At 57.2% G+C, this 27338-nt stretch overlaps 1 protein-coding gene across 1 annotated transcript; it reads left to right on the forward strand.

Annotated features, from left to right (window-relative positions):
• Nucleotides 1–26971, forward strand: CSPG4 (chondroitin sulfate proteoglycan 4). The gene is made up of 10 exons (XM_064668473.1): nt 1–345; nt 12915–13078; nt 14112–17693; nt 17994–18473; nt 19001–19177; nt 22269–22467; nt 22633–22767; nt 22923–23077; nt 23878–24061; nt 24266–26971. Exons 1-10 carry the CDS (start codon nt 258–260, stop codon nt 26167–26169), a joined length of 7068 nt encoding a protein of 2355 aa, XP_064524543.1. The 5' UTR covers nt 1–257; the 3' UTR covers nt 26170–26971.
• The last annotated feature ends 367 nt before the right edge of the window (nt 26972–27338 follow it).

The raw sequence follows: 27338 nt of genomic DNA on the forward strand, positions 1-27338 counted from the left end.
CCCCGGCACGAACAAGGCGCCTTTCAGGAGCGGGTGGGTGGGTGGCGAGGGCCTTTAGCCCTTTAAGAGAGAAATCTGACGTTGTAATCTGAGCGAACTTCTCCTTTCTGACAGGCGGGAGAAGTTACAGGTCCCTCCCTCGCTCCGCTTTATTAAATATAGTAGTAGCAGCAGCCCTCGCCTGGAAGCAGGCAGCGGTGGAGGCTGTGCTGTCCCGTCCCGGAGCCCTCGCCGCTGCTCCAGCCCCGCGGGATACCATGGGTGCCCGAGGTGGCATCTCCACGCTGCTGCTGCTGCTGCTGGCCGGCTACTCCCAGCCCCTGAGAGCGGGACTCCCGGCCGGAGGTAAGCGCCGTCATCCCACCAGCCCACCCGAGGGATGGAGCGGCGGGAAACCCTGGGGGATACGGCTCCTGGGAGGGCTGGGGAACGAGAGGGGACTGGTGTGGACACCCATGGGTGTCCCTCCTGTCGCCAAGCTGGCAGAAGCAGCTTGCCTGTCTTGGGGCACGGTGTCCGGGGAAAGCCAAGGGCGGGAACGGGGCTGCTCGCCCACCGTGGCTCTCGGGGTGCTGGTGCCTCTGTGTCCCTTCCCAGGGGGACACGCAGATGTGCTGCTGTGTGTTATGGGGCTGGGGGGAGCCACAGGGCTTTGGTTGGCGCCATGGGCAGCCGGTGGGAGAAAGGCACCGCCCCTGCTCCGCCAAGCCCCGCGTCGTGGGGAGGGAGCACGCCAACCCTCCCTGCCATGCTTGGCCTTGCCACCGTAGCTGTCTGCGAGGGCAACCCCTCTTCATCCCAGGAGCAGGGGTTTGGTGGGAAGAAGGGAGCTGGAGCATTTGCCAGTGTGTGTGTGACCTCCTGGCTCTGCTCTGTCCATCTGTGCTGTGCACTGGGGTGGCTGGTGGTGTGGGGTAAAGGGTGAGTGGCTCACCTCTCCCACCAGCACAGCCCCAGAGGTGTGCAGGGTCACCCCTGGAGTGACAGGGCACCGAGGGCCAGCTGGGGATGAGGGTCACCCCCCTGGTGACACAGGGCAGGCTGACCCCAGGGACCTGGGAGGACATGGACCCTGGGGACCTAGGAGAACACTGGCTGCTGCATGGGGTCAGAGCTAGGCAGAGGGGTTACTTCAGGACAGAGTGGTTGGGATTTGTATCCAGTTTTCCAAAAGAAGCAACCAGGTTTGCCCATCCAGTTCTTGGCATGGCTGTGTGCCCTGCCTCAGCATCCTGACAGCCATCCCACAGCTCTGGTCCCTCCCTGCTCCCTCCCCTGCTCCAGGATGCTCAGAGCTGCTACTGTCTGAGCCTCAGTGGGCTCTGCAGGTCTGGACAGGGGTCTCATCCTGCTGGGATGGGTCTGTGCCTTAGCCTGACCTTCCAAGCTGTGCCTGAGATATCTGACTGATGCACTGTGTCAGCAGCACCAGCAGCTTCAAAAGTGAAGGGAATTTAAAAAGCACTTTTATTTCCCTAACTCCCCCCCAAAATACTATATCATCTACATCTCATCTCTACTACTACATCATCATCTCACTGAGCAGTTTCTCTTCCCCAAAGCTCCCTCCAGGTACCAGGGCTCTGACCAGCGGGCAAGAGCTTGCTCCAAGCAGTTCCCAAAGAATTACTGGCCACCTCTAGACTTTTGCTCCTGATCATCTTTTGCATCCCAGCCTTTGTCAGTGCAAGGAGGAGGAGGAGGATCCCAGAGCCCAGCCTTGTGGCCCTCGGCACCTGCAAAGTCCCTGTATGTCCCTTGATGTCCCTCTTCTCTCCCAGTGAGCAGGTGGCCACTGGGACATGCTTCTCTCCTGACCTCAGGCCTTGTTCCTTCTGTTTTTTTCTGTGTACCAAAATAGGAGGGTGCCTGGCAAACTGAGTGGAAAAAAAATCCCTTTTGTTAATACAGAGTGGTCTCCTTCCCAGCCCTGACCTTTCCATCCTGGGCGGGGGTTTTCCCAGGTGGAACCGTTGCTTGCCTGGTGTCCAGAATGGGTCCCAGGGCTACCCTAGCACTCCTGAACTCTTTCATGGTGAATGGGCTGGAGCAACCCTACAAAAGAGCACATGGCCTTCACTGGCACAGGCCAACCCCCCCAGACTCCCCCAAGTAACACCACCCATGGCTGGGACACAGCTCCAGGGATCAACGGGCATCTGCCTGGCACAGACATGTGGGGCTGGGGAAGAAAAGAGGTTTTACACCCATTTTCCGATGCCAGGGACTATTTCTGCACTGGACTGAAACAGATGTGCCAGCTGTGACTCTGGGTCTGGGCACCAGCTTCCCACAAGCCCCATCCACTTGAGAACATCCCTGATGAGACCAGCAGCACTGATTCCAGGTGTTCCCGTGGGCTGCCCACAGTGGGATATCCCTCTGTCTCCATCGGGGAGAGCCAAAAGCTTGCCAGGCAAGGTGCTGGGGACAGACTGGTTTCGGGGGGTGAAGCCTGTGTTTTGCATTCCCTCCAAGCCCAGGTTCAGGGACCTGGAGCTTCCTGCCCAGCACAGAATGGGAAGAGTCGTCATGAACTTCATCAGATACAAGATTATATAAAAAAGGAAAACACTCATAAAACTTACCCTGTTGACATCAGAGTGTAAAGCTTTAGTAAACTGTTTTTAGACAGCCTGGCTCCCCTCTGGTTCCCAGCGAAACCACCCGCAGGCTGTCCTCCCCCTTCCCCAAAGTCCCTCTTACTGGGCCTTTGGAACGAGGAGAGACGAGAGAGTTGGATGTGTAGGCTCCCCGTGAGCAGCGTTCACCCCAAGATTTCAGCAAGTTGGTGCCAAAAATGTGACCTCCCCCAAAGCTTGGGTGGACCTCCAGAAGCGGTGATGGGGGTCCTGGGGAGGCAAGTGTGATACTGGCTTGTCCAGGGTACCTGCCTATGGATAGGGAGCAGTGTCTTGCCTGGGGTACCCATCCAGGACCCCCCTCCTGCCTTCTCCAGGTTTATCAGCTCCTCCTCAACTCTTCCTACCTCCACTTTTGGAAATCTGATTGATTCAGTCAAACTTTCTTTTTTATGATCGCACCACATGTTTTAAGGTCATAGCTCAAAGCAGCTGGAAAAGCTTCCAGCTGATGGGAAAGAACAGGAAAAATGCTGAAAAGGGGGGAGAGTGGTAAACTGGTATCGTGGGAATCAGGGAGGAATATTCTTGTCTCACTCTTATATTTAGCAACAGAGGGCTGCGGGCAAATATATAATATGCACATTCCTGTAGGATCGAAGGACAGGGTTAAGCTCACCCCGAGGAGCTCACGTCAGTTTGAAAGCTGGACAGGAACAGGGCTGGAGAGGAGGGAGGCTAACAGTCTGTGTGCCTAAAAAAAGCTCAAAGCACAGACTGTTCACAACAGGCATTGGCCCAGCCCAGTCTCGGCTCCCTGGGGCTGCTTCCTTGGCCCTTTCCAGGTGCCAGGCTCTGGCTTGTCTCCTTTTTGGGAAGCCAGCTTTCCCGAGCATTAGCATCACCCCAGCCTTCAGCTGGGAAACTCCCAGGAACTCCTTACTCACATCTGTACAATTCCCAGGCCTCGCCTGGGCATCCCAAGCCTGGTTTGCCACCAGCCCCTTCACCATATCCTATCTCCAAACCTCCTAGAGACATGGAGCGAGGAGGGTGCCCATCGAAGCATCCTCATTCCCAAATCAGCCCTTCCCTGAGCTGTCTCCATCATGCCCCAGTGCTTGGTTGGACATTGCCATGCTGCACAGGGGTGGGACACACCTGGGGTAAATAGAACAGAAAAAGGGAACTCAAGTTTTTATGTTACATTGACCAATATAGCAAAATATTGTTATATATTGTTGTATGAGAATATTTTTATATTACTTATACTCATAGAATATTAATATATTCTATAAAGTATATTCTAAATATATAAAGTCAGAGAACCCACTTTGCTCTTTCACAAAGCCTTTGCTTTGCAAAGCAGAGTGAGGGCAGCTTTGAATTCTGCAAAGCCAGGCTTAGATCCAGAGGAGCAGGACTATGGTGGGTCTTTCCAACCCCAGGACATGGAGGAGGCAGGTTTGCCTTGCTGTTGCTCCTCCTCAGGACAGACCAAACAGGGCCTCCCAACGGCATCAGGATGGGATGGGAGATGTTTATGCCCCAAGCTGTGGATCCAAGAGGTTGATAAATTCTCATTTTCCATCCTTCCTCCCCGTGGTGTGTCACCCATTGTGCCAGTTGTGCATCGCTCCAGGCAATACCTCTGGGTGCACTTGGCTGCCTGACAGCCGGACAGACAGCCGGTGGCAGATGGAAAGCATCCCAGGGAAGGGATGCCAGAAGTTGCTATGAGTGGAGAAAGTCATGGGGCAGACAGCATGGTTTGGAGGTGGCCAAGCCCACCACGTGTCTCCCAGACAAGGAGAGCAAAGCAATATTCATCCATCAGCGTGACTCACTGGCTGTGGAAGGAGCTGTTGTAAGCTGTGAGTCAGCTCGGGATGGCCCCGTGAATCCTTGCTTGCTTCTTTTGCCCAAATCTTGGCTTTTTGGTAGTTGTTTTTCCTCTTTGCTGCAGGCAGGCAAGGGAGGGGGGTCTGGAGTCACCAACTGCTTGTGAAGCCATCCCCAACCATGTTAAAGGATGCTCCCCATCCATTTTCATGCCATAACCCCTGTGCAGTGCTGCACAGTGCCATGGCAGAAAGAGGTCAGGAGGAATTACCCATTTTCTTTCCCAGCCTCCATCTGGGCTTCAGCAGGGCTTCAAAGTTTTCAGCATCCCATCCCACAGAAATTTCTGAGCCCACCAGGGTCATTTCCTCTGGGAGCTGGGGAGAAGAGAGGGAAGTCTTGGAACCGAGGTAGATGTGGCTGAGAAAAGCCTCCTGTCCTGCCCTGCAGCCCTGGGAGGGGATGTGAGCACCCGCTTCCACACCCCCACAGCCCCCGCGCCAGCCATGTGTTCCCCCTGCGCTAGAAATAGAGCAGGCATTTATTTTCTCTGTAAACATCACCCTGCCGGGTGTTTCTCATAGATGGAAAAGTCAGGGGATAACAGCAGTGGGGAGGGGAAGGCAGGGCAGGGGCAGGGAGGGGGATCTCTGGAAGGATGGGGAGAGGAGAGGGAGAGGAGAAAGAGGAGAGGAGAGATTTCAGCTCTAGAAAGAAAATACCCCTTTTCTTTGCAGACAGTTTAGCACATCAACCCCAAGTGAGCAAAAAATATCCTCTCTTTCTCCTTTCACACTGCAAGCCCCCCTCCCTATCTGTGGAGACACTTTTCTCTGCCCCTCACAGCAGCCAGCATCACCAAAAGCCAATCCCGGCCATGGCCCTTGTAGCCCCCATGGGGTGCAGAGTTCTGTGGGTTCTGTGGGTGCTGTGGCTGCTGCCCTACCAGCACAGCTAAAGACAAATCACCCCGATTTACACATTTTACACCCCAACTGCACATTTTAACATCCCTACCCCTGAGCACTGGAGGCTGCAGTTAAGGCCAGCAGGTAGCTCCCGGCAGAGCTTCAGCACCCCCACTCGTGCCCATCCTTCCCCCACAATTTTGGCCGATAACTCCCCCCATCTTGGCAGCCGTTTGACACCAGTGAGGCTGGGAAACATCAGAGCCCGGGCGCCTGGAGACGTGCTCCTCTCTAGCAGCAGCCGCTGAGCTGTTTGTTGACAGCAGGAGAGGATCACTCCGGTAACGACCGGCTATTCCAGGGATGTCTGTGAGCATCCCCTGGCCAAGCTCCGCCAATCCCCCGACAGCTCCTGGGAAGGCTCCTTCCCCTCACTGGGGCTGGGGATTGTCCTGGGAGCAGGCACTGTTGTGCAGGCAGAGATGGGATTCAGGGATCCACAGGTGGGATGTGCACCCAGGGTACTTCACTCCCCAGTAACCAAACCTCAAGCGCAGGCTTTCCCCAAGGTCCCCCTGCTCCTCCAGCACTGGACTGGCTGGGATTGTCCCCTCATATGCCACCACATGCCCTCCTGAAGCTCTGCAAGCCCTTCCCTCACCGGCTGGGAAGCAGATGAGGTAGCAAAAGCTGTGGGAGTGGGTGCCAGGATGTGCAGGGTGGAGCTGGAAAACCTGCCAGCCAGTGAGGCAGGGGGAGAGGGCTTGGGAGAGAGGAAAAGAAAGAAAAAATAGAACAAAACCCGGCTTGAGATGGTTTGGAAACCATGTCCTCTGGGGTTGATACAATATTTCCAGGCCAACTTCTCCTGGCAGCAGGAGCCTGAGTGAGACTGAGTCACGCTGCAGGGGACGGCACAAAAGTCCCATTGAGCCTCCCGCTTCCCCAAATCCTCCCACTTTCTCCCCCCGCTTCGCTTCCCAGGGCAAACACTCCAAACACTGCTTCCAGCTTGGGTTTATTCCTTAAGTCCCTCTGGAGCCGTTAAGCCACACATCATTAAAAGCTCTTCATCCCTGCTCCTGCTCACACCAGGCTTTGGGGGTGCTTGCCTTGGGGTGCATCCCCCCAGCTCTTCCCAAAAGCTCTGTGACCTTTGTGGGGGGTTGTAGACTGGCTCCCAGCTCCTTGCCCTCCCCTCCACAGCTCTGCATCTGGCCGAGCAGGAGAGCTCAGGAAATACCATCAGCTTTAGGGCTGCTTGAATCATCGTAAAACCACGCTGGATAAGCGATGGAGCTCCAGAGCCAAGCCTCCTGGACCCTGCTTTACAGCCTCCAGCTATCACAGCTCCTAATGCTGCTCTGTGAGGATGGGGAAAGCAGGCAGGAGCAGGCACAGGAACCGCGCAGGGGGTTGGGGGCTGACAGGACACAGGAGGCAGGACACAGCCAGCCCCCTCCCAGGCAGCACAGAATTAGCAGGGGGCATATTTTAATGTTTTCCCCTGACCCCAAAGTCTGTAAAAAGGGGCTGTAAAAAGGCTGGTTTTTTTCCCCGAAGCTGTCAGGCAGGAGGCAGGGGAAGGCGAGCAGAGAGCAGCTGGCAGAGGAACTGGGAAAGTAACTGAATGAATAAACACAGGAGAGAGATTCAAAGCAGCACGGTGCAGCCAGAGATAGGGACCAGCTGGCTGGGATGGGGGCAAAGAAAGAAGAGTACCCCAGCCCAGGACTCTCCTCCTGCACCCAAAACAAGGGTGATGGTCGGCAGCCCCATCAGGGTAATTGCTCATAGCTTTGCTGGCGGTTTCTTGGGTGCTGCTTTCCAGCAATCTCTGCTGGCCAGCACTCCTGGAAAGCACCAGCCCCAGCCCCCAGGAGCCCTGCTGCGAGGGAGGGCCAGGTGGAGGGTGGGAGGAAAGAACCAGAGCACTCATTCCCATAGTCGGGGTTGGAAAAACACACAGAGCCCTGGCTCAGTATGTCAGAGCAGCAATCACTGTCTGGAGTCACTGGGACTGGGGATAAAAAGTCCTCCTCTACCGAAAGCTATCACAGCAGGGATGTATCCATGCCCATGACACCCTCTCCTGTAAATCTCAAGGCAGGAAAGTGAGGAGAGGCTTTCCTGGGGCAGGCACAAGGGGACCATGGTGTGTCCACAAGGTCCCCATTGGGTCTGAATGCCATCGCTGCAGACCAAGTTCCCCTGCACTGGGATTTCCTCACTGTGGAGACCTGGATCAGTGCTGGGCTCAGGTCTGAGGGCATCTTTGAAGGCAGAAGCTCTCCACTTGTCTCCCCAGCACCCCCTCCTCCGAGCAAAGCCCCAGCCAAAGCTGAGGGCCGCTGTGTTTGCCTTAGCCTCCTCGCAGGCTGCTCATTTCCTCTGCCGGCCATAAATAAAACCGCACCGTAAAATGAAGGGAATGTGGAACATAATGAAGCCTTTCTCCAAAAGCCCATCAGATTCCTTCCTCTCCTGGCCCCTCCGCCCTGCATGGGGATGGGGGCACAGCCCAGCCCCAGCCCTGGGGGGCTGTGGGTCTCATTGGGCATTGCAGACCAGGTTGGGGACAAGGGAGCTTGAGCCCGGGGACCACCCACGGTGCCAGCAGGAGGGATGGTTCTGCCCACCCTGCCTGTGCTTGGAGTGGGACGGGAGCTTCGTACACACACTGTGGTGGGAACAGGAGCAGTTCAAGCTGCTGAGCAGCATCAGCAGGGCTGGGCAGCTGCCCCCGGGAGCCTCCTGTGTTCACATCCTGCTGAGCCCCTCCAGTGCTGGCATCCCCCCTGGATCCTTCCAGTGTTTGCATGCCCCCTGAACCCCTCTGGTGTTCACACCCACCCTGAACCCCTCTGGTGTTCACACCCACCCTGAACCTCTCTGGTGTTCATATCCCCCCAGCCCGTCCAGTGTTTGCATCCCCTCTGAATCCTTCCAGTGTTTGCATTCCCCTGAGCCCCTTCGGTGTTTGCATCCTCCTGAACCCCTCAGGTATTCACATCCCCTCAGCCCCTCCAGTGTTTGTACCCCCCTGAACACCCCTCAGGTATTCACATCCCCCCCAGCCCCTCAGGTGTACGCACAGCGGGTGGGTGCAGCACAACAGGTGACTTCCCTACCTTATAAAGTCATTTAAATTTGAAAAAACAACCCCCAAACAACCCAGAGGGCCTCAAAAACAGCTCCTGAGGCTGCGGAGAAGTGCAGCAGGTTGTCCAGGGGCTGCTCCAACAGCACCCCAGCATGGGGCACGCTGCTGGCACAGAGGCTGCTTGTTGACAGGGGCGGCGGGAAGGAAGGAGGGCAGCCGGTGGGCTGGGCTGCACCAGCGGCCGCACAAGCCCGGGGCTGTTCAGGCAACAAGGAGCCTTCACTTCCCAGCTGTTTTTCCACCGTTGGAAAACCGGTGTGGCCGGGGCGGGAAGAGGCTGCGAACACAGGGAGTCTTTCAAGGGGGCGCGTGTGTCTGCACGGTGCTCTCCTGGCACCCGCTCTGCTCATTACAGAGCTGCTTTAATGAATTCCAGTCCCCTCCCTGCAAACACAGCCGGCCACCAGCTCTGGCCTCCACCTGCCCCCCACCACAGCCTGAATGGAGCCTTGTTGAGCATCCAGCTCCTCCCCAGCTCCACACCTCTATCCCCAGGCAGAGTTTGCTCCGCAGGGAGTTCCTGCAGCCCCTCAGGGACTTGGTTGTACCCCCAACATGCTGAAGCACCTCCTGCATGCCCCAAAACGCAGCTGGCTTTCCTATGGCAGGGTTGAGGATGCCCCATGCTGGGCAGGGAAGCATCCATCCATCAGCTCACATCCTCCTGCACACCCAGGAGATACCTCCCCGTTCTGAAAACCTTTTGTGTCTGGTGCTGGTTCTCTCTGCAAACCCTGACACTGAGTTTTTCTGAGTATTTCCCCTTGCCTGGACTGGGAGTTGGCTCCTTCATCCTCCTACGTGCTGGGAAGGAGGTGGGAGAAGTTTGTGTGCTGAGATGTTAAAACATGGAGGAGAGCCCAAACGGCCCTGCTGAGCCCCAAACACTCCTGGAGCCCCCAGCTCAGAGCCCCCTGCGTGGATGGGGATCCCTTCCCCACTGTGGTGCTGCCCAGCCCCAGGCTCTGCTCCCCCGTGTCACAAAACTCCCTGAACACCAAAAAAACAGCAATTGGAGAGGCCAAACCCACAGTGTTTTCAACTCGAGGAGCAGGGGAAGAGGGCCAAAGCATCCCGAAGCCGGCGCGTGGCCGGCGGCTGGGGCGGGTGCTGGGGCAGCACCGGCTCACACAGAGCCCTCGCTTGTCCACTGGCCCTGGGAGGTGCTGAACACACCCGAGGCCTCACTCCCAGACCCTTCCTGAGAGCTTTTGGCTCATGTCCTCGTTTTTTTCAATGCAGAAAAAAACCCCCCAAACCCAAATGACACTGCAGTCTATAATCTGCTGGCTGCTGGCTGGCTGCTCGGAAACTGTGACGGAGGCTCCTCTCGCCTCGTCAACGCCTTTCCATCGTCTTGGCAAGGCAGGGACAGTGATTTCCTGCGGGATACAGCAAGCTGGGAACATCCATTATTTTTATCCGGGACTAGTGGGATGTCCACTCCAAGCCATGGCCAGGACATGGGGACCTGTTGCTCCCCACGACAGGAGAGGAAGGGCCAGCTTGGGCTTCTCCATCCAGGGATGAGGGTCGGCTTGGGGCACAACACCCCCTGTGGCATCCTTAGATCATCTGGGGAAGCTGCTTTTGGGGCACTGGAGCTCATCCTCCTAGGGCAATCCCAGGATGCTCAGGGGAGCCTACCCATGGATGGGGATAGGACGTCCCTGCCTGATCCAAGCGATGGACCAGGATGGGGCATCCTGTGCCATGAAGACTCCTCCAGGGTGAAATGCATTTGAAAAAAAAATGAAAAAAATCCATGTTTTCTACTTCTTTTCCAACATAGAGGGCAAGGAAGAGGGGAGATGGGGGTGAGAAGCTGCAGGTCCCTCGAGAAAGTGAAATGTCACAGGCTGAGCGGTGTTCACATCCTGGCTGGGCTGTCGAGCAAGGTGGAGAGTGGCCCTGAAATAAAGCAGGAATTTGGGAAGACAAACAGCAGTAACTCATAGGACTCTGCTGCCGGGGAAAAAATCCCAGCACCTCCTGGATCCAGGCAAGGGTCCCTCCTCCTCCCCAACAAATGGAACCACTCCCCTGGGCATCTGCACCTCCGGGAGCTTTTTATTAGTAGCATTTTATGAGAGAAGGAGAAGAAAAACATCCCTGGCAACTTTGGGAGAGTGGAGGCAGGACAAAATGTGCTGAATGCAGGAGCTGATGCCCCTTGGCACACTGGAAAACAAGCTGGCTGTGCTGGAGTGGCCCCAAACCATCATCCCCAGTACCCACAGCAAGACACTGCCAGGCCCCTGGACTGGCACAGGAGCTGCTGATGGGTCCAGTCTGTCCAAGCTTTCCCTCCCCATGAGAGCAGCCACTCAGAACCCCCCTGAAAAACACGTTTTTTGAATTAGGGGAAGCCACAAAACCAAAACGTAGCAAAATCTCAGTGGGAGCTGGAGCACAGAGCATGCACACACAGGGAGCCTCAAAGGGAGCTGCCAGCACATAATGTACATGGATGTCTCCGGGGAGCACATGTGCACACATGTGTGCCTGTGGCTGTGCAAGGAGGGAGAGCCCCTTTTCCGCTGTGCCACGTCACTCTTACTCACCAAACCCCAGGACAAGGCGGTGCCGAGAGCCCCAGCACCCACCACCCTTGGCCACTGGGCAAGGCTGGTTTTGCCAAGACCACAGGAAGGAGGGAGCGGGTCAGGGGAGGACAGAGCCCTGCAAAGAATAGCACAGCTCCTCTGAGTCACTGGCTGGGCCGAATAGGACAAGGAAGCCAAAGTGCCCCGTGCCAGCAGCAGGCATGAGGGCCAGGGAATGAGGAGGCACCCTGACAGCCCTGCCCTGAGCTGAGCAAAGGGCTCAGTGTTACAGCAAAGGCCAGATGTTTCCATGGTGCCATTTTCCTCCCTGCCCGGAACGGGTGAAGTGACGGTCCTTGAGACACCCACGTCATCCTCTCGGACCCCAGGGGAAAGCTGAGGCACTTTTTCTGCTGCCAGTGGCAGGAAGTGATTTTTTTGTGGTCTCCAGGGCAAGGAGGTCTCCCCATTCCCAAAAGTGTCAGAAGAGCATCCTCTACACTGGGCACCACAGGGCTCAACTCTGAAAAAAATGCAGTAAGCCAAAGCAGAGTGCTCCAGCTCTCTCCCTGCCAGGCTAACCCTTGCCATCACCTCTACAGATGGGCTCCTTCCAAACCCTCAGTCAGGGTGGCTGTGTCTTGCAGGGTTGGGTTTTCACTTGCTGCACCAGCCTGTGAGCAAAGCCTGCATTGCCTGCTCCCACCCCTGTCATCACCAAAGAAAGTTGGGCATGAGGAAAATGCAACCAGGGAAGCAGCTGTAAGGGCAGACATGAGTGTTTACACCCAGACCTCACTGTGCAGGAGGCTGGTTTCACCCCGGCACCCAACCTCCACCCCTCCCTCCTCCAAATAGGGAATGGGCTGGGCCCCTTAAAGCCAAATGCTAGTCTTGTTGCCCCATGGAGCAAAGCAGATTTGGGACCCCAAATTGAAGTGTGGGTCAGCAGCTGGGTGGACTTGATAAATGCTCTAGTGAAGCATAGCAGGAAAGCTTCACACATATAAACCCCAGCAGAGCCCATGACTACATATGGACTGAAAAATGTGCATTTCCCCCGTCTCCGTGACATCCTCCCCAAACATTTCCATCTTACAGGGCAGGAGTGTTTATGCTTAAGCACAGAACTTTGCCACAGGCTGAGCTGGAGCCAAGGAGGACGGGTGGCTGCGTGCATTTAACACGTGTGCAATGCACACGCATGCATCGAGTCAGCTGAAAACTATAAGCACTCAAAACTTAAGCACACTCCCTGTACTCTTAATCCTGCCCTCTCCCGCCTCTGCCCTGTAACACAGTCTGTCATTCCACGACCGCATGCCATCGAGATGAGTCCCTCCAGGGCTGATGTATATTGGGTGTTGAACACGTTCCAACTGTATCTCCAGGCGCCTGCTTTGAGCCAAGGTTTCTGTACGGTCTCACAGCCACATATGGATCACTAGCACTCACGTTTATTCCTCCAGCACTGAGGAGAAGCAGAATTTATCTGATTAGAAGGTGATGAAGCCCTGGCACAGGTTGCCCAGAGAAGCTGTGGGTGCCCCATCCCTGAAAGTGTTCGACCAGGCTGGATGGGGCTTGGAGTCCCCTGGTTTAGCAGAAGATATTCCTGCCCATGGCAGGAGTGTTGGACTAGATGAGCTTTTCCTTCCAGCCCGAACCATTCTGTGATTCCTCTAGGAAAATCAGAAAAACAGATTCTGCAAGGATCTTTCCAGGTTCCTCAGCTCCAGCACCCTGTCACAGGGCAAACAGAAGAGGGCAGATGGATGGGCTTGGGAGGCTCCAGAATCACAGCACCCACACGGACAGGGCTTGCAGGAGGTGTCCTTCCCTGCCTGACCTTCTTTCTCCCTTTTCTCCCCAGTCTCTTTCTTCGGGGACAGCTTTGTGGAGATGCCCCTGGCGGACGCCTCGCGCACGGTGCGGCTCCACCTGCAGCTGTACACCAGCCAGGGGACTGGGCTGCTCTTCCTGGCCGCCGGCCAGCCCGACCACCTCCTGCTCCAGCTGCAAGACAGCAGCCTGCAGGTCAGCACCCTGGCACCCCAGTCCCCCCTGCAGGCTGTGGGTCAGTCTGTGGGTCAGTCTGTGGGTCAGGTTGTGGGTCATGGCTTTATCCAGGACAAGGATGAAGGGGCAGCCCAGCTGCCAGGACCCCTGCCAGGGGATGCTAAGAGTACAAGGGGAGTCTTGGGAGAATTGGTTAAATATAGAGAAACAGGTTCCATCTAGGGAAGCTCCTCACCCACTGCCTGGGGGGTGCTGGGGGGGATCATGGGGACACTGAGACCCTGGCACCCCATGTGCATTGCACAGTCAGACTGCAGTGCACAGCACCTTTGGATGAGAGGGGTTAGTGAGGAGAAGAGGTGAGATAAGAGGATCCAGAGAAAGAATAGGTCTCTCTTGTCCCAGATGGGACATGGGAAGCAAGCAATCAAGACAGAGGAATAAAATTCCCTGCTGTGGTTGTGGTGTTGGCATCCACCATGAAGGAAAAGAGCAGGGCACACATCCTGCCTCTCTGCAGCTTGGGCTGGGCCACGAACCACATTAAACCAAAGCAGGAGAGCAAGCAAGCCGGTGGCTGAAGGTGTCCCTAATGCAGACCATGTGTCCCATCAGCTAACCCTCTACTTAGGCAGGCTCCAGGCTGCTGCCCACCAGAAGCAAAGCCTGCTATTTCCCCTGCCGGTCTCTAGGGAAAGGGCTGGAAGCAGCCCAGGTTGCAGGGATGGAGGGCAGTGGGCAGGATGGAGCAGGGAAGGAAGAGCCGATATCTGGCAGGGCTGCTCTGTGGGGGGAGAGGAGAAGCCCAGCTATGGGACTGGGAAACAGAGGATCCCAGCCCTGAGACTGGAGTTCTCTGAGAATGAGTGAAAAAGGAGAAAAATTCAGAGAGCGGGACAAAGAGGGAATGTCCATGGGGGGGTGAGGGAGGAGCACATCCAGAAGTGGAGGAGTGAACTGAGAGACCAAAACCCTTGTGAGCCCCTGGGTATGGGTCCATGGGCAGGTGGAGAGGTGTCACCTGAATAGAACTTTGTATCTTTCCCTACAGGCCAGGCTGCAGCTGGGCTCAGAGGAGGTGACCTTGCAGTCCCCAGCAGGGCTGCAGCTCAATAACCTGGAAGTGCATGACGTGGAGCTGCTGGTGGAAGATGGCAGGATGACACTGACCATCGACGGCCTCTTCAACAGCTCCACGGACATTGCAGGGCCAGCAAGGGAGCTGGACATCCAGCATGGCCTCTATGCCGGTGGGACAGGCAGCCTGGACCTGCCATACCTTGCCAAGGCCAGCCCTCCCTTCAGGGGTTGCCTCCACTTGGTAACATTCAACGGCCTGGATGTTCTCTCCCCTTTGTCCTCTGATGGCAGCTCCAAGATCTTCCACCATGTCCAGGAAGGGTGCAGCACACAGTTCTCCGCAGAGCCTGAGGACCCATTCGGGTTCCAGGGGCCACACTCCTACATCGCGTTTCCCACGTGGGATGCGAGGAAGGAAGCGACCATCGAGTTTGTGATAACGACGAGCATCACCCAGGCACCCCTGATCTACCACGCAGGGCTGGAGAACGACTTCTTCTACCTGGAGATCTCCAACGGGCGCCTGCGAGGGTTTGTGGAGAAGGGGAACGGCATCATCGTCCTGCACAACAACGTTTTCATCAGTGACGAGCAGCAGCACTACGTCAAAGTCTACACGGACATCCACAAGTTTGAGATACTGGTAGATTACTACGCTTCATCCACATCCAACCGGGGCATCAACAACTACCTGGACCTTCAGGGAAACCTCTTCATTGGAGGTATGAATGAAAAAGCTTTTCAAAGGCTGAGGGAGCATCATCTTGCTTTCATCTCAGTGTGGACCATGACCAACCACTCGTTTGTTGGCTGCCTGGAGGACCTGCGGATAAACCTGCAGAGAAGGAGCCTGCAAGACGCCGTGATCACAAAGGACATCACATCAGGCTGTGGGAAGCAGGACCATTACTGGGACTATGAGGAGGTGTATGAGCAGGATGAGGCACCTACCTCCCCACCCCCAAATGTCTGGCCGGGAGCACCGGGCCTAGTGGTGGAACCATGCCGGCCCGACAGCAGCTTCCCACCTGCCTTTGCCAACATCAGCAGCCTTCTACATGTCAGCCCCCTCATCGTCTCCGAAGGGGGCATGGCCTATCTGGAGTGGAAACACACACAGCCAACAGTAGACTTGAGCCTGGCAAACATCCGTCAGTCCCAAATTCTGTTCAGCATCACCAATGACCCGAGGCACGGCCAGCTGGAGCTGGACATCCCCGGGTCCAGGAGCAGAAGGAAGTTCACCTTGTTGGACGTTGTGAATCGGAAGGTCAGATACATTCACGATGGCTCTGAGGGACCCATGGACCAGCTGATGCTGGAGGTGACAGTGACCACCCAGCAAGGGGTCCCAGAGTGCTTGCGGCAGGGGCAGATGTACCTGCTGCCCATCATGATCAACCCCCTCAATGATGCCCCACAGGTCATTTTTCCCCGTGGGAACCACATGACAATCCTGAAGCACACACGGAAACACCTGACCACAGACATCCTGCAGGTCCTGGATGATGACACATCCTGTGACGACCTCGAATTCCAGGTGCATGGTGGCCAGCAGATGGAGGAGGGTTATGTGGAGTTTGACTTCCACCCCGGAGTGCCCATTGAAGAGTTCTCCTGCAGGGACCTGGAAGCCGGCAGCGTAGTCTACGTGCACCAGAGTGGGACAAACTTACAGCTCACCTTGCAAGTGAGCGACGGCACAGTCCCGAGCCCCATGGCCACCCTGAGGATCCTCGCCATTGACCCCGAAATCCGCCTGGTCAACAACACCGGCCTCTCCATCTCCCAAGGAGGGGCCGCACGCATCACCACAGCCAACCTGTCAGTGGAGACGAACGCTGTGGAGCAATGGGTCGCCATCCTGTACGTCCTCACAGAGCCCCTAAGGTATGGCGAGGTCAAGAAGCAAGGGAGCATGGGAGGGGAATGGAAAAAAGTCGAGTCTTTCCACCAGCAAGACCTGGAGCAAGGGCGCATCCAGTATTTTAGCACAGACCCAGAGCACCGGCTGGAAGACAGTGTGGAGAAGCTGAGATTTGAAGTCCAAGTGGGGCAGAAGGTCTTGCCAAACAACACCTTCCTCATAAGGATTAAAAGAGCCACCATTAAGATGAGGACCATGGTTCCCCTCCAGATGAAGAACAAGCGGCATAGAAATATCACCAGCGAGGAGCTGGAGGCAATGTTGGAAGATCCAAACTCCGCCCCAGTCTCCTTCCACTATATCATCACACAGGCTCCCAAAAAGGGAAATCTGGAGCTGCTTGGCAACAGGCTGACCGAAGGCTTTGGATTTACCCAAGATGACCTGCAGAGAAACCACCTGAGCTACAGTGTGACCATCAGGAACTCCCAACAAGCCGAGGACACCTTCCAGTACCGTGTCCATGCTGGCAAGCAGCACTCTCCCGTCTATACCTACACAATCAGCATTGGTGGGGACCCTGATGCGCCAGTGCTGACCAATGTCCTCCTCACCGTGCCGGAAGGGGGACAGGCCATCATCTCCAAGGATCACTTGTTTGTGCAGAGCGTGAACAGCATGGACTACCTGTATGAGGTGATTGAGGGGCCAGCACACGGGAGACTGGCCTGGGCTGCCTCCCATGGCTGGGCCTCCAGAGAAGAGATCACAGAGTTCACCAATGACGACATCCTCCACCGCCGGCTGCTGTACCAGCACGACGACTCTGAGACGCTGGAGGATGACATCCCCTTCGTAGCCATCAGGCAGGGCGAGGGCAGCGCTGAGCCTGATGTGGAGGAGGTGAGGGGTGTTTTCAGGGTCTCTATCCAACCCATCAACGACCACATCCCCGTCCGGGCAGTGAACAAAGTCTTCAATGTGGTGCGCAATGGGCAACACCTGCTGACAACTGACGACATTGCCTTCACTGACAAGGACTCCGGCTTCTCTGACACACAGCTGGTGCTGGCAAGGAAGGACATCTTGTTTGGCAGCATCGTGTCTGTCGATGACAGAAGCCACCAGGTCTATCGGTTCACACAGGATGACTTGAGGAAGAAGAAGATCCTCTTTGTCCATTCAGGGGCTGACCGTGGCTGGATCCAGCTACAGGTCTCGGATGGTCTCCACCAAACCACGGCCCTCCTGGAAGTGCAGGCATCAGACCCCTATATCAATATAGTCAACAATACCGGTCTGGTCATCCACCAGGGCACCCGAGGGAGCATTGACTCCTCTGTTCTCAACCTGGAGACCAACATGGACATTAGGTCAGATGAAGAGATACGATTCCTGATAACAACCCCCCCGAGGTGGGGGACCATACTGAGAGGGGAGCAGCCGGTCATGGCCTTCTCCCAGAAGGACCTGCTTGAAGGAGAGATCTCCTACCACCACAACGGCAGCAGGAACACCCGGGATGAGCTCCAGTTCACTGTAGAAGCAAACGAGGTGGCAGTGGAGGACACACTGGCCATCAGCGTGTTCTTGGACACCCATCCCAGTCCCCTGAGCATAGTCAACCACAAGGAGATCTATGTCTTCCAGGGGGAAGCAGCTGGGATCAAGGAGGAATACTTACTGGTGAGTATCCCCTTCTCTAGTCATTCCCCATGCCTGCATCTCTTCTCTGGCCAACCAGGATGGCTACCCGTGGGACTCCATTTTACTCCAACTGGCTCAGAGCAAAGGTCTTGTATCCACATCAGGCTTTGCCCAGGGGCAGAGGGGTGTCTAGGCATGGCCTTGGCAAGAAGGTGACTCTTGCAGATCATCCCACAGCAAAGCCTTGAGGGATTGAATGCACAGCAGGTAGTCTGTGGGGCAGCCCAGCTGCAGGCACCAGACCTCTCACTCTTGTTTTGTCTTTCCCCATGCTCTCAGGTGACCCATGAAGAGATCCCTCCCCAAGACATAGTCTACCTGGTGAGCAGCCCCCCAGCCTCTGGCTTCCTGGCAATGCTTCAGGACGGCCAGGATGTGAACGAGCAGCCCAGCCTGGACCCCATCCAGTCCTTCACCCAGGAGGACATCAACAGTGGCAGAGTCCTCTACCTCCACTCGAAGCCCAATGAGGAGCGTGACCGGTTTGTCACAGACATCACAGCCCGTGGTGCGGACGCTCTGGAGGGGGTGGTGGTGAGCCTGGTTGTGCTCCCCATCAACGTGCCCTTGGATGTCCACAACATTACAGTGCCAGGAGGTGGCTCTGCTACCCTCTCCTCGGGCATTCTCAGCATCCCCAACGCGTACTACCCGGCTCTGGGCATGGAGTTCAGGGTGCTCGAGCCCCCCCGGTTTGGCACTCTCCTGAGAAGCGAGCGGCCTGAGGAGGGTGGGCTGGACAGCTTCACCTGGAGCGAGGTATAGCATCCCTATGTGCCCACCTGCCCTTTCTCAAGGGTTTGGGGAGAGCCCAGGGGTGTGCTGCAGCCCTCAGCCACATTGGGAGGCTGGGGAGGGCTGTAGGGGTCTTCTCCCAATCAGAGGGGATGGAGGGGCTTGGGGTGGTGGGTTTGCCCTGTGGACCCAACAACCAAGGTGTGTTTAAATGTGCTTGGGGATACAGAGTGGGAATGCAGGCACAGAACCCACACTGGGCTCCAGGTGTGTTTCCCATGGGGACCCAGCTCCTGTCCCTGCAGGATCCACCCTGCAGGGATGCCCCAGAGCGAGTGGTGGGTTGCCAGCATCCTCCCAGGATGCTGCAGGGTCCCCTCCCCAGTGTGTTTCCCATGGGGACCCAGCTCCTGTCCCTGCAGGATCCACTCTGCAGGGATGCCCCAGAGTGGTGGGTTGCCAGCATCCTCCCAGGATGCTGCAGGGTCCCCTCCCCAGTGGGGCCATTTGCCTGTGTCCCCCCAGAGGGTCACCTGGCCCTTGCCCCGCAGGTGGAGAACCAGCAGATCCAGTATAGGCAGGACGGCCCCCGATCCCTAACTGACAGCTTCACCGTCCTGGCCAACGCCTCCGAGATATCCCGACAGAGCCAGGCCAGGACCGTCTTCGTCACCATCCTGCCCCGCAGCACCAAGGGGCCGCGGCTGAAGGTCAACGCCGGTTTGCAGGTAAGGGTGGGACGCCACGGGGATAGGCGGCCACCCTCGCGGGGCCGGGGTGCTCAGCGCTGGGACACGCGGGGGGGCGGCCAGCCCAGCGCGGGGATCGCCCAGCGCGGGGATCGCCCAGCGCGGGGATCGCCCAGCGCGGGGATCGCCCAGCGCGGGGATCGCCCAGCGTGGGGATCGCCCAGCGCGGGGATCGCCCAGCGTGGGGATCGCCCAGCGCGGGGATCGCCCAGCGTGGGGATTGCCCCCCACGCCCGCTCGCTCGCCCCGGGGACCGGGGCTCAGCGGAGCTGGGGTGCCGCCCAGAGGCGGCCAGCGGGCGCTGGGGAAAGGAGGCGGCGTTTCCTGGCGGGGCGAGGCTTTGGCGGAGGCGGGGAGCGTGGTGTCCTCCCTCTCCTTCTCCGCCGCCGATACGGGGACCGGCCGCGAGGTGGGAGCATCGCCCCGCGGTCCCACTCGCGGCGATCGCTGCCACGGCGGCAGGCAGCGCTTCCTCACCCCCGGCTCCCGGGATGATTCCTGGCAGCTCCAAGAGGAGCTTGCCCACGTTTCACCAACACGAGGCTGGAGTAACTCAACTATTCGGGCAGCTTTCACACCTCTCACGCCCATACCAGAAAAAGGTAGAAGCAAAGAGGTCTCACCTGCTGCTGAACTCCCACCTTCTGCTTCCTACACTTCCCTGTCCCATTCGAGGTCACTAGTGCAAAATTCCAGCAAAGATTTTATTGGAACACATGCAAGCACAATCATCCCCCCACCTCTCAGCCACCCTCACCATCTCAGGATGGCAGGCAGCCGTTTCTAGGCTGGCAGCAGGAAAGCAGCCCCTTCCATGAGGACCATGATACAGTGGCTTTGGGAAGGGTTCTGGGAGCCTGGGCTCTGGAGGAGATGCCCAAGGGGAAGGGGCTGCCCTGCCTAGCCCAAGAAACAGCCACTTTGGGGCATACCACCAAAGTTGGGGGGTGTCCCCTATCCCCAGCTCTGTGCCTGTTCCAGTTCTCTCCCACCAGCCCCTGGAAGTTTCCCAGCAAATCCCTTTTATAAAGCATTAGTTGGTGCCTCTAGATCTGCCCCACCTGGGCCAAAGTCCAGGGAAAAGTTAACCTCTCAACTCTTGGGCCCACAGCAGCCCCTTTTCCCCATTCCAGAGGCACAGTGGGAGCACAATCTTCCCTTCTCCCAATCACCATGCTAAAAAAAGAGCGAAAAGACAGAAAAATCTCCAAAACAAACCCTGAGGCAGCAATCTGTCTGCCTTTCCATTGGGATCCCCCCCACACCACAACACAACACACCCTGGGAAGGGTAACCACAGCTGCCCGTAGGGGCTCTGGAGCTGGGAAAAGCTTCCTGCCTGGAGGAGGAGTGATGGGAGAGGCCCAGCCCTGTATGTTTGTGCTCTGGTGAGGGATGACTTCAGCATTTAAAGGTCAGAACGGGTTGCACAAAGGCTTCCAGGGATGCCAGTCCTTGCAGGGCTGGGGGGTAAACGGGATAGGTCTAGACCCCAAAGTAGAGCCCCTTGGGAAGGAGCAGCAGTTTTTGGGTTGGATCTGGAGGAAGGATGGCTGGATGCCACCAAGAGAGAGGCTCCCACTGCCACACCAGAGCACACGGCCATGCTTCTGGCACTGCTCCGTCACCTCCCTGCACACTCTCCCAGAGAAAGGAGGTGACACAGAGGCTGAGCAAACACAATAACCTGAGCAGGCGAGTGCAGTAGCCAGGCGGAAGGCTTTAATAATTCAGGGAGGACGAGGAGCATGGAGAAGTGGGTCAGCTCCCACGGCGTGGGCTCTGGGCTGGGAGCAAAGCTGCTCCAGCCACTATAACTATCCATTCCCAGTGGACAGCGATGCCCTGGGGCTGCCAGTCCCCCCTGTTTTGCCCACAGAGCATTTTCCTTGGCTCCAAGCCCCGGGTACAATTACAATTCCAACTGCTATTCTTGCTGGGGAGAGGGAGCAGCCCAAAAAACTCGTTGCACGCACAGCAAAGCTCATGCCCTGGCTGTGTGTCCAGCAGCACTTCCCCCACCCCATCTCTCCAAAGCTGTGTTTTTCAGCCTGCCTCTCACCATCCCGCGGGGACTGCCGATGGATTTAATTTCCCTGTCGGCACCCACACCCACTCAAGCAATGTTTTGGGTTAGGCCAGCTGAAAACAGCAGAAAAGAGTTCATCCAGCTCCTCCAGTGCCTGCCTAGGTGTTGTCTTGGGGATTCCCAAGATGCAGGCCAGGCTTATGATGCCATGGGATGCAGCACATCCTGCCCCTCTACCCCAGGTGAGCCACGGGAAGGCTCCATCCATGCACATCATGATTTTAGGGCATCGTGAGGGCAAAGGGCAGCTCTGGGGTGTGTGGGCAGAACCTGTCTGGCAGCACAAGGTTCACCCCCGTGGTCTGCCAAGACCCAGGTATGGCACAGGGTTAGGAGTGGAGAAAATTGTTGCCTCCAGCTGGAGATGAGAGATGCCAGGGCTTCAGGGTGGCAGTGTCCCCAGGGATGAGTGGGTGCCGCTGGATGGGGGGAAGCGGTCCTGGGAACTTCCGCAGTAGCTCTGAACTCAGCCACATACTTGTCATTCCTGGAGGGTTTGCTGGAGAGGCGGGCAGCCTCACTGTAGCCTTGCGAGGGGGCATGGAAGCAGGAGCGAGGAGAAACACCAGCCAGGGAGAGATGGGGCTGTGGTTAACACGTACCCAGCATCAGCCTGTGGACCCCCATAAAATCCCTTCCCCTGCAAAGCAGTGTCTCAAAGGCACAGCCCCTGCCCCAGGGCACCACGCCCTCTTCAACTTTGGGGAAGTGGGGAAACTAAGGCACGGAGGAGTAAGCCCTCTGGCACACTCCCACCGTGCAGAGGCACAGACCCAGCTGTGTGGCACGTGCTGGCAAACACGGCAGCAGTGATGCAGAGCTGGGAAGAGGCCAGATGATCCAGGCATCACCCGACACGCGGACAAGGCACCCTTGTTGGGCTGGGATGTGCTCCAGCACACAGCAAACCTGTCTGAGCTGGGGTGGGGAAGAGTTGCCAGGGGTATCCCAGGGGGATTACAACCTCTCCCTATCCCCCAGCTGCAGGAAGGTGCCACGGCTGCTATCAGCCCCCACATCCTGAGCGCCGAGGACGAGGATTCCCCAGCAGAGGAGCTGACCTATTCCATCCAGCCCCCAGCCAATGGGAAGGTTGTCCTGAGGTCAGCACCCAGTGCTGAGGTCAAGATGTTCACCCAGGCCCAGATAGACAATGGCCTTATCCTCTTCGTGCACCAAGGTAGGGCAGGACTGAGGTGCCTCAGTCCCCCTGCACCACCCCAAGGTGATGGGGACACTGTGCCATCAAGGTGGATGCCAACCCCATGGCACAGCACCCTGATCCAAACCCTGCCAGGTTAATGGGGGGCTGCATCTCCTCTGCCCTGGTCTGTGCTTTCCACAGGACCCCTGGATGGAGGCTTCGCCTTTGACCTGTGGGATGGTGAGAACCTGTCTCCTGGGCACTTCTTCCTCATCAGGGCCCAGAGAGAGCCCACCATCAGCCTGGCCAAGAAGCAGAGCCTCACCATCTGCCCAGGTGAGTACCAGCACATTCCCTATTCTCCCAGCAGAACAGCAAATGGGGCCTTCAAACCACCTACCCCTGCCCAGGCACTGCCAAGATGCCCATGGCAGAGGCTGCAGATGGGTGCAAGGTGACTGGTTGAAATCCATACTGCATGTCTTTTCCAGGTGCCCGGCAGCCCATCACCAGCCAGAACCTGCAGGCAGTGAGCAACAGCCCCGCCAGCTCCACCACTCTGTACTACAGCATTGAGCAAGCCCCACGCCTCGGCAGGCTGAGCACCTCCCAGGGGGAGGAAATCAGGAACTTCACCCAAGCCCAGGTGAGATTTCACCTCCTCCAGCCCCCCAGAACCCCAAGCACAGCCCTTCATCAACGCCCCCCACCAGCATAGGGGTCCCAGTCTGACCCACTGCCACGACAGGCGGGGGCACCTGATCCCAGGCAGGAGGCAATGCGAGGCTCCAGCCGTGCTGTGACTTTCCCAGCTCTGCCAACAGCTGCTAAGACGGATTAAAAGCTGCTGCCCCAGCCTTGGATTTAGCACTGGGGGAGGCTGATGGAGTTATAATCCCCTTTCCTGAGCCATCTCCCTGCTGCAGAGCCAGCCAGCCAGCCTGGCAGCTGCTGAAGGGAAGAGCCAAGCACGATGCCTTCACCCCTGCTCTGAGAAAACCTTTCTCCCATGGGGCCAAACTTTTGCGGAGCACAGCAAAGGTCTTATTTTATTCCATCACTCAGAAACACGTAGGTTTGCCCACCCTGGAAGTTCCTCTGTGCTGTGCTCACCCTTGGAGGATGCTGAGCAAGCTTAACCCTTCATCTGAGCCTCATTTTCCCCAGTTGCCAGGCAGAAACATCATAGAATCACAAAATGGAATCACAAAATCTAACTTGGCCTTAAACACTTTCAGGCATGGAATCACAAAATCTAACTTGGCCTTAAACACTTTCAGGCATGGGGTATCCACAACTTATCCTGGTAGAGATACACCAGGAGCCCTCCATCATGGCTACCATGCCATGACTAGTGATAATCCCCCTTTCTTACCTAATTAGAGCTTGGTTGCTCCATCCCAGAGTCAAGATAGGAGCTCATTGAGGGTTTTTTTTAATTTTTAGGTGGACAGCAAGTTGATTTTCTACCAGCATGAGATGCCAGATAAGCCCTTCTGGCTGGCCCAAGATGCCATCCGCTTCCGCATCGTCACTCCCATGACTATCTCGGATTCCTTCATCCTCCTCGTCCTGATCTCCTTCGAGGAAAAGTGTCCCCAGCGCTTGACTCAGCTATGGAAAAATGCAGGTAAAGGTGGGATGGAGAAGCATGGGACAAACCTCCTCTTCAGGAGGGCTTGTTTGGCTGAAGAAGACACCACTGTGTTGTTTTCCATGGTTGATATTATGTCAAACCTCTAAAACTGCATCCAATTCCTTCCTCCATCACCCCAAACTCTCACCAACTTCTCCAAATTGATTCTCATCCCTGGTTTTCCCTTTCCCCCCCCAGGTCTCCAGCTCACAAGGGCTCATAGGGCTGACATTGACACCTCGGTGTTGGATGCCTCCAACCTCCTGAGCCAAGTTCTGGTCTCTGAGAGAGCTGGATATGATGTTGTCTTCCTGGTGACGGAGCTACCGGCTCATGGACAGCTCTTGGTGGCCGGTGTGCCTCTGGAACGGTCACAGCCATTCTTCCTGCAGTCAGACCTGGCAGCGGGACATTTGGCATATGCCCATGGTGGGGACAGCATCTCCAAAGACCATTTCAGTTTTAAGGCTTGGCTCCGCCCCCGGGAACAGCAGTCTGTCCGTCCTCCACAGGAAGGGGTGGTCATCTCTGAAGTGTTCAATATAACAGTGACCAGCAGCACCAAGTCACCGCAGGTGGTGAAGCGGAAAGAAGTGCTGCAGGTCCCACCAGGCTCTGTGGTCACCTTGTCCCGGGAGTACCTGGATGTGGCAGACCCATCGGTGTCCCCACAGGAGATGGTGTACAGCATCCTCCGGAGTCCTCCTGCCGGCCACGTGGCCAGCGCACACAACCCTCGGCAGCCCATCAACCGCTTCACCCAGGCGGATGTCAACGCTGGCCACGTGGTGTTTGTTGCCACTGGGAGCCGTGCCCCAGGGTCCTTAGCCCTGAGCCTTTCCAATGGCCACCACCCACCCACCCTGACCTTGCTGGAGATCGAGGTGCTGCCTGCGTTGAGCACCACTGCGAGCCCGACAGTGCTGGAAGTGCCCCAAGACCTGAACAGAGCCCCCGTGTCCCACCGTCACCTCCTGGGCACCACACCGCGAGGGGCAGGTAATATCCTGTACAGGATCACCAGGGGCCCCAGGTTTGGCCAAGTGCTGGTCAACCAAAAGCCATCGCGGGGCTTCTCACAGAAGCAGCTGGACCGCAGGGAGGTGATGTTCACCTTCAGTGACCTCACTTCTCCTGAGGACGACTTCCAGTTCCTTGCCACGTCGCGGGCAGGAAACTGGACCGGGGTGGTAAATGTGACTGTCCATGCTGCAGTGAAGACCCAACCAGGCAGCCTGTGGCCCCGGGGCACCACAGCCCTCCTAGACACCAGCATCCTCGATGCCAGTGAGCTGGCCAACCGCACCAAGAGCATCCCAGTCTTCAGGGTCCGCAGGGCACCCCATGCCAGCCGTCTTGTGAGGGTATCCAGGGACCCAGGACAACCCACCACCCCGATTGAGACCTTTAGCCAGAGTGAGCTGGAACAAGGGCTGGTGGGACTGGAGGTGCTGGCTGCTGGGGGCACCCACCAACCCCTGCAGAGTGACAGCTTTGTCTTTGAGCTGGTGGCTGCTGGCGTGCCACCGGCACTAGCATCCCTGGAGTACAGCATCGAGCCCTACAACGCCTCGAAATCCTATAGCATCACCCTGCTCACAGCCCCCCTGGCACCTTCACCCCCGGTGGCCCAGGGCACAGCACAGAGCAGCCCGAATGCAAGTGAGCTGGGCGTGCCCCCCACTGCCTGGCTAGCCCCCAGTGCCACCACTAGCCCCAGCCCCGTGGAGGGGGGCACCTTCCTCAGCTTCATCGAGGCCAACATGTTCAGCATCATCATCCCCATTTGCCTCATCTTACTCCTGCTGGCCCTCATCCTGCCCCTGCTCTTCTACCTGCACAAGCGCAACAAGACAGGGAAGCACCATGTCCAGGGCACCCCTGCCTCCAAGGCCAAGAACGGGGCTGTGCCTGACCATGAGACCTTCCGGAGGACAGACCCCAACCAAGGCATCCCCCTAACGACTGTCAGCGCCCTGGAGGGCAAGGGCACAGGTCCCCCACCCCAGGGCACAGGTCCCGGGGCACCGCCAGACCCTGAACTCCTCCAGTACTGCCGGACTTCCAACCCCCCACTGAAAAACAACCAGTACTGGGTGTGAAGGGCTCAGGTGCGGGGGCAAGAGATCACCTGGGAGTCAAGAACCTCCCACAGCACCACCAGCCACCTCCTCCTGGCTCTCCTCCTCCTCCCTGGGAGCTGGCATCCCATAGATGCAGGAGGGCCCTGAGGATGCAGGGGCTGCTGCTCTGGCCCACCTAGGAGCCCCACATCTCCAGGTGGCTTTGGGCAGGGGAGGGGGGTACTGCATAAGCAAGTGGGGACAGGCAAAATACATGAGCATCCCTGGGGAATGCTGACTTAGGGTGCTCACTTGGGCTACTTGATGGTGGCCACAGTGCTGGGGGATCTGATGGCACTGGTCCCTTCAGAGCCACTCAGGCAGGTCCAGTGGTGGCTCCTCCGTGGGCAGCACCATCCACCCCAGGGATGCTTCCCACAGCTCTTGGCATGAGACGGAGGATGAGGAGCGGCTTGCACTGAGTCAGGCTGGGGATGAAGCTGCCCAAATCCCCCAGGGCTAGGTGGGCTGAGACACTGGAGCAGAGGCTCGGAAAAAACTCTGTGGCCAATGCCAGGAGAATTTAGGAATCTCCACCCACTTGGAAAAATACCCGCCTCGCTCTTTCTCTACTTGCAGTGTGCTTCGTCAAGTTGATTGCACAGAGCCCTGGGGAGGTTGCACAACAGGTAGGATGCCCGTAGTGGGGAGGGGGGGATGGAGTTTACCTGGGCAGCATGAAACCGGAGAGGAGAGCAGAGAGCCATAGCCAGCGCCGTTTTCCACTGTATACTCCAGTACGGCAAAAGTAAACAGAATAAAGTGCCTTTTCCGAGGTGCATCACTGTTTCCCTAAGCCACTTCCCTTGCCAGGCCTGTTTTAAGCTGCTGAGCAACATTTGGAGGTAATGGACCATATTCTGGGCTCTTGCTCAAATTTTCCCAAGCCTGGAGTCCTAAAAACTTAAATAGAAACTGTCTGAGGAAGGGCAGAGGAGAAACCGAGCAGTGAGCTCAGGATGGGACTCAACAATAATACCCTGCAGTGCTCCAGCTGGAAAGCTCATCACAGGGCACATCCTGCTCTCACACCACCCACTGGGAGCTGACATGAGCCTTCAGAGACCACGGGGGACCACTTGCACCCCCCACCCAGGATAAAATCCACTACATGAACCCTCCCCAAAAACAATCACCCCATGTGGTCC

The sequence above is a fragment of the Pseudopipra pipra genome, chromosome 12 (genome assembly GCF_036250125.1).
Source record: "Pseudopipra pipra isolate bDixPip1 chromosome 12, bDixPip1.hap1, whole genome shotgun sequence".
NCBI lineage: Eukaryota > Metazoa > Chordata > Aves > Passeriformes > Pipridae > Pseudopipra > Pseudopipra pipra.

Bases quoted from the DNA above. Each gene is read 5' to 3' on its own strand.
- CSPG4 (XM_064668473.1), top strand. From the start codon at position 258: ATGGGTGCCCGAGGTGGCATCTCCACGCTGCTGCTGCTGCTGCTGGCC. The intron at 19,178-22,268 runs GTAAGGGTGGGA...CCTATCCCCCAG, and splicing joins AGGTCAACGCCGGTTTGCAG to CTGCAGGAAGGTGCCACGGC. The intron at 23,078-23,877 runs GTGAGATTTCAC...TTTAATTTTTAG, and splicing joins GGAACTTCACCCAAGCCCAG to GTGGACAGCAAGTTGATTTT.